Genomic DNA, 7,534 nt, shown 5'->3' on the forward strand with positions numbered 1-7,534 from the left:
AATATGAGAATGGAACCATCAAATGTGAGAAAAAATAAAGAAACCCCTAAATGTGACAAAAGAACTGTCATATATGATGTTAGAAGTGCATAATGTGTGGTTGGAATCATCAAATGTGAGAAAAAAAAATAAGGAAACTACCAAATATGACAAAAGAATTGTCATATATGAAATTGGAACTGCACAATGTGAAAATAGAACCATCAAATGTGAGAAAAAAAAAGGATCCACCAAATCTAATAAAAGTACTGTCAAATGTAATGTTGGAATTGCACAATGTGAGGATAGAACCATTAAATGTAAGAAAAAAATAAGCGAACCACCAAATGTGACAAAAAAACTGTCACATGTGATATTGAAACTGTACAATATAAAGATAAAACTATTAAATATGAAAATTTGATAACCTAGTATAATAGATTGCCTACTATAATGGGTATGCTACCCCAAAAAAATGAGAGGTACAGTATAATTACCATTAACTTCAGTTGGGTTCTTTTTAAATGATAAAGTTAAGGGCCATATTTAGAATAGAGACAAATATTATACGGTTTAAGGTGTGTTTGAATATCATTTATTTGTTAAAAACTGAAAATTTATTATTGAAAATATAATAACAAAATATTTTTTATTACAGAACAATGCCACACATTTGTTATCATTTAGCATGTTCATAAATAGTGCCATGAGACCAACCATGTGAAATACAAACGCAAACCCACGCAGAAAATCAGCTACGCCAACGCACGCTTAAACAACCGCAATTTTCGGATTTCAGGTCGGCAGATAGGCCTTGTCTAAATGAAAGTCAACAATTTTTGTCGGATAAATTGATCAAAGTCAAGTTGTCATCCATAAATTATTTAAACCACGCCGTGTACTATCCTTTATCATGACTAAATGCCCTAGCACCAGTCATAGTTTCCCTATATAAATCGTAGAGCCAACCTCATTTCTTGTGCAGAACCAACTATTGAAGAAAAAAATTACAAGACAACTATGGCTCCCCACATGCTTTTCCTCTCTTTCCTAGTAACCGTAGTTGTAGCCATGCATGGAATCCATGCAGTTGAATATGTTGTCACCAACAATGCTGGGAACACTCCTGGTGGAGTTCGATTCAAAAATAAAATTGGGTCTGAATACAGTAAGCAAACTTTGATTTCTGCCACAAATTTCATATGGAGACTGTTCCAGCAAAACAGTGACGCGGACAGAAAGAACGTGGGCAAAGTGAGCTTGTTTGTTGATGACATGAATGGAGTTGCTTACACTAGCAACAACGAGATCCATGTTAGTGCAAGGTACATCAATGGCTATTCTGGCAATGTGAAAACGGAAATCACTGGTGTGTTATACCATGAAAGTACACACATATGGCAGTGGAATGGTAACGGACAAAGTACTCCAGGAGGATTGATTGAAGGAATTGCTGATTATGTGAGATTGAAGGCAGGGTATGCGCCTAGCCACTGGGTGAAGCCTGGGCAAGGTGATAGATGGGATCAAGGCTATGACGTTACGGCTCTATTTTTGGACTATTGCAATAGTCTTAGAAATGGGTTCGTGGCTGAATTGAATAAGAAATTGAGGAATGGTTATAGTGCTAATTTTTTTGTTGAACTACTAGGGAAGAATGTTGATCAGCTTTGGAAAGACTACAAAGCCAAGTATGCAAAATAAGGGTGCTGATTAAGAGCAAATTTATATGTATGAATAAAATGTTGTACCGTTCAATTACGTACTTCATGAGATAAATAAATGTGCTTGGATTATTACTTATATTGCCTTCATGTACTACAGATTATATATATATATATATATATATATTTCTTATTTGTTGGCTGTTTTTAGCTTTCTCAGTTTGAAATTTTTTTTTGGACTCTTTATCAGTTTGAAATTTGAACTATGCATGATGCATATGCGCCTTCTTCAGACAATATAACGTACCAAGTACATATGCTAGCTGGGTCGGTTCTTTTGCGTAACTGTGAGAGAAATATTTCCATCTCTTTCATCAAAAACCTTCTTCATTCAACTTTAAAAATAAAAATAAAAAACCCCATGCAACTTGAAAGTGTAATCAATCTGGACAGTAGCTATTCTTTTTACAACTAGTTTCGAAGTTTAATAAAGCATTCAAATTTTATTCATATAGCATAGCGTATAAAAAGTTAATTATGAAAGTGGAATCCACCCGTCCTTTGTGAATGGCTAGATCCAGAAGTCCAGATACTTCATGGCTAAAACATCAAGACCAGGTCATCTACTTAAAACTCAAGGTCTTAGGCTACGGGGACTGGACCATCACATTTATAGTATAATTTTATTTTTTTAGAAAATTAATGTATGTGGGAAATTTTAACCATTCTGGTTCAAAGTATTTTTATTTTGAAAAAGTTAATGGTAGCCATAAAAGTATTAGTTTAAGAAATATTTTTAGAAATTATTTATGGGAAAAGAAAATGTAAATGATTTTTTGTTTTCAACTTTTTATATTTCTCATAAAATAGCATTAAAACTTTCTTAAAATTTTCCATTAACAAACCGTTAACCAAACCCTTATTTTTTAATAAATCAAAATATTCCTACTTGGATTTTGTTAATGGATGTCATAAGGGCATTCGCTTAGAAAATACTTTTAGAAACTTTTTATAAGAAAGGAAAAAAAAACTAATTATTTTGGCAAATTTTTTATATTTTTCATAAAATTGGTATTAAAAATTTTCTAAAATTGTTTGATAAAAAATATCCTAAAAAAAATCCGTTAATTTAACTAATTTTAATTACTCACAGATGTAAATTTCCTATGATTTTTTAAAAAATTCTAGACCACTAACCGATTGATATTTGAGAGTACTGTAATAACATGTGCGATATATGTGCTGGGATTCTTGTTTTGCCTTCCATAGATAAATAAATTGTAGATTTTTTAAAACTAAAATCTTGTCTTCAATTCATGATTTCGGTTTTAAAAATGGTGTACAATATTTAATGCCAGTGCAATAAATAAAATTATATTTTTTATCAAATGAGAGAGAGAGAGAGAGAGAGACTATGTCCACTATATCTCTCACAATAAATCCTTAGTGATAAATTGTTATTAGCTGTTATTGGTGGACAAAAAATAATTTCAGTGCTGGGTTCAAATTAAAACCAGTAACAACTTAATACCAATTATTTGTTTTAAAAATGTTGTGAATGTAACACTTCTAAAAAAAAAAAAAAGTAATACATAAAAAATTTCATAACATTTTTCAGTTAAAAAACTCTTACTAGTTTTCATCTAAGTTTACCACTTACATCGCATTTTTACTTGCGATTATCAATATGTCCCCTATCAAAAGGTGTGAAAAGTTTTGTAATTTTTTTTTTTTTTTGTGTATATAGAGTTTCTTTTTTTTTTAAATCCTATTAATTAGTAATTTAACATATAACATAAGAAAAATGGAGTTTAAATAACATTTTTTTTAATTTATATTTAAAAATATAAAATTCTATAATTTAGTTTTCGCTTAAGGCCCTCAAATGCTTCAAACAGCCACGATATATAATAGTTTCTATGGAACCTTATCTTTTAAATATAATTATCAGATATTGTTCGCAAAGTGAGTTCTAGTTAATTCAGTTAGTAAAGTCTTTGATGTTATGGGTTGAAATTCTCTTAAAATATATATATATATATATATATATATATATATATATATATATTGTTGGCAAACGTTGAACGTGCAGCTAGCATGTATGTAACCATGACTTAGTTAAAAGTCAGTTTCATTAATCATTGCTCAGTAAGATATAGCTGCTTGACTTAATCAAAGACGGTATCTTCCCTCTGAAAATTAATTGTTCATAATCAAAGAGACTTCTTGTCACTTCAAGAAATCAATAAGTTTCGCATGGGCAGCCTAGCTAATGACTATACTTGTTGAATCTATCTTTAAGTCTTTGACTATTTGTGATTGACATTTTTCTCTGCTGTCGGGAAACAATGCCCAATCTATGTTTTTCTTCAATTGTGCCTAGTTTTCAACAATGCCACTAACAAGGGTATCGATATTTAATCAAATCTTCGTAGTTTCACTAATTGATTCAACAATTACAACCACAAACACAGGCCCTACCTCCTTCTATTTTTTCCGCAAATATAAGTCAAGAGAGCACTTTCAAATGTTCATACATGCCTTGACTTTGATCCGGTACTCTAAGCAAAGAAAATCATTTATTCACTCCAACACTAATAACCTTTGGATGAAAGAAGAGGGAAGAAGAGTAAGGTAGAGTTCGCTAAAAATTGTTGTGATTTTTGTCCAACTCTACCCTACTCTCCTCTACTCCAGCCAATTTTTAACTAATTAGATTTTTTTTTTGGTTGATGACAAAATTATTTTTGTTAACTTATATTTTTTATTATATTGAACCCTAAAAAGTTCAAATTTTACAAAAAAGAAAAAAAGAAGAAAAAAAAAAAGAGACAAAACAAACGTTAGTGCTTAGATCTTGGTGTAAGGAAAAATGGTAGTGAATTTTTAGATGTACTTACAAAATTACTATTCAAATACTCTTTCCTTTTTATGGACAAGATTGAGCTCCAAATTGGTTTATAGCTATATCTCCCTCAGCCTGTTATGTGAAATTTTATAAAACTAACCATGTGTATTATTTAAATAAGTTAAATGATTCATTAAAAAAGTTTGTGACTAAAACTACATATAGATAGTTTCTTATTGGAAGAAAATAATTTCAAATCTCCTCTCATTGTTGTAGCTACTGAATTATCTACCAAAAACCTTTAGCTCAATTGGCAATTCCTGATGTTTCCACTAAAGACATCTAAGGTTCAAATACTTTAAGTATTCAAATACTTTAGTGCCGTCATTAATGTTTTAAATATCGTCACTAATTATATTGGCGACAAAAAATGTCGTCGCTAATTTTCGTTAAACAAAAGTAGTAATAAAAAAGTTTTTAGTGACGATATTAATGTCATCGCAAATATAATACTATTAACAACGACAAAGTCGTTGCTAATAGTGACAATTGTTGTCATAAATAACTCGAGACCCCAAGATGAAATGTCGTCCCTACTAGCTCATTAGTAGTGACGAATTTTTTTGTCGTCGCTATTAAATTATTATTAACGACGACATTTTTGTTGTCGCTAATATGTCATTACTAGCGATGATGCTTGCTGTCGTCATAGATAACGATATATAAGTGACCACAAACATGTCATCATTAAAAATTGCATATTAGTGATGATATTGTTTGTCGTCACTAATGATATGATAAAATATTATTGACGACAATGTCGTTGCTAATAATATTTTACATTTTTTTTTCTTTAAAATTTACATTTTGAAATTTACATGGGTACCTAATGAGAAATAATAATAAACCATAAACCACAATCCTACACATCAGAAATTTTCAATCACAAATACTCGTGTAACCTTAACAATATTGGCTCAATCAGTAACTACTAATAAGGAAAAACAATACCCAAGTTCAATATCATATACATAATTCAAATTCAAATCTACCATCTCAAATACTAATCAAATAATAACAAATTCTTTAAGAAGATATACAACCAAACTTGCAATGAAATATATCTCCCCTCAACATCATCAGTAGCCCAAGGCATGCTACATTTTAACCTGAAATAAAAAGAATAAACCAATGTAAAGGTCAACTAAAGTAGATGACAAAAATGCATACAAAATAGTTTTAACATCCAAATAAAATTTTTAAAAATACCATAGCTGAGAAGATATGAAAGCTTTATGTATTTAACAAAACTTAACTTGATTCAAAACTTAACTTAATCTTCATCCCAAAGATCTCCAATAGATTAATCATTGCTAGATAAATCTATTTCCTGATTTAAGTTTAAAACATCATCATCACTATATATTTCTTCTTCATGGTTGGAGTTTGTATCCCATTCCTCCTTAGACAAGTCATCATTGATGAACATACTTTCATCAAGTTGTAAATATATATCATCAACAACTATTAAGGCCCCCAAATTTATTGTTGTCACATCATCTCTATGCAACAAAGTTGAGTCTTCATCATTTTCTTGTTGAATTGTTGCATTAACCATAATACATTCACTTTCCAGATATACCTCATCACTATTATCTTCTTCATTTTCTTTATGCATCCAACTTTATTTTATCCATTTTCATGTCCCTATCATAATTTCAACAAACCCTTTTTTACTTGAGATGAAGTGGGTCGATGAGTTAAACAAGTTCTCTAACAATTGAATTTAGTAAGTTATATTTTTCATCATTCAAGTATTATCAACAAGAGAGTTTACAGACATTAATTTTTCATGTTGTAACAATTAAAACAACCAACAAGATTATTAAAAAGATAAATGATAATTCATTGATGTAATAGAACTGAACTACTTACCAAGTATAACCCAACTTTCCTCACAAGGTTGCTACTTCTTGTAAACTAGCCCGCTTAATAGGAATACCAGCAATAGCTTTGAGTTGAATACAAATCCAAGCATCAAATGAAAAATTGGGACAAAATAAAGGATAGAGAACTCTATGGTTGCTCCAAGAACCCAACAGTAAGTTAAAAATATAACATTTTTTAAAAGAAAAATTAAAATAATAAATGATCAAATGACTAAGCAATGAGAAGTGAAAATGAATGAAAAAGTTTGGAAATTTTGGACCACAAGATTTTCAATTCAAACATACCCGTTATTTTTAAAAAAAAATTACAAGGTAAATAAGCCAATGCCAAGCATCATAAGAGCTCTTATAATAACTACTGAGTATCCCAACCCCAGCGCATAAGTGGATTTCAAACAAATTAAAATAAAATTATATGCTAGTTACTATACAATGCTCTAGTTAATTAATTTATTTGTGACTTTTGATTATATGTTACACATCTAGGAACAAAGTTGTAGCACCATAAAAATGACTTCTTTTATAGAATTAATACACTTAGTAACAAAGTTTTAGCACCATGAAAATGATTTCTTTAATAAAATTAATTTTGAGAGAAACATGATCATACCAAATTGAGATAGTCAAGATGAAGGTTAACGGCAAGAATGAGATTTAGCTATAGCTGAAAAATGTTGCAGATGTCAATGCTAACCTCTTATAATGTATAAATTTTGAGCTAATGATCCCCTGCAATATTAGTATGTCACTATTTTAGATCCTCATGTAGGTGTGATTTAATTAGGGGAATCAATATAAAAAGAGGATGTATCCAATTACACACCTTAATAGCGCACAAAACAATTGAAAGAGTACTGCCCATGTCAACTTTGGAATGCTTTTCCTGCCAAGAGTCAAACTATATATTTATAGATGCTTCATAGCACCATGGGTCCAGCCCACACCTTATCAAAGCACTAAATGAGCTTTTCTTGCAAGCTTGTAGAAAAGTCAGCCTTCATTAAATGAGACATGACTTGAGGCATGTGGGACACGTTGGTTTTTGGCTGAAGCAAACAAAGGCCACTCGGCCAGAGGGTGAGAAGAAACACACT

The 7,534-nt window shown here is 30.4% G+C and overlaps 1 protein-coding gene and 1 long non-coding RNA gene across 2 annotated transcripts; one reads left to right on the plus strand and one right to left on the minus strand.

The window, feature by feature from the left end:
* Positions 1-922: 922 nt before the first annotated feature.
* Positions 923-1,782, plus strand: LOC142642286 (uncharacterized). The gene has a single exon (XM_075816629.1). It carries the CDS (start codon positions 1,000-1,002, stop codon positions 1,681-1,683), a length of 684 nt encoding a protein of 227 aa, XP_075672744.1. The 5' UTR covers positions 923-999; the 3' UTR covers positions 1,684-1,782.
* A 3,677-nt stretch (positions 1,783-5,459) lies between these two features.
* Positions 5,460-7,320, minus strand: LOC142642273 (uncharacterized). Its single transcript, XR_012845625.1, has 4 exons — positions 7,264-7,320; positions 7,135-7,169; positions 6,427-6,502; positions 5,460-5,660 (listed from the first exon to the last, which is right to left on the minus strand). It is a non-coding gene; the product is annotated as an uncharacterized LOC142642273 (long non-coding RNA).
* Between the last annotated feature and the right edge of the window lie 214 nt (positions 7,321-7,534).

This window comes from Castanea sativa, chromosome 7 (assembly GCF_040712315.1).
Source record: "Castanea sativa cultivar Marrone di Chiusa Pesio chromosome 7, ASM4071231v1".
NCBI classification, from domain to species: Eukaryota; Viridiplantae; Streptophyta; class Magnoliopsida; order Fagales; family Fagaceae; genus Castanea; species Castanea sativa.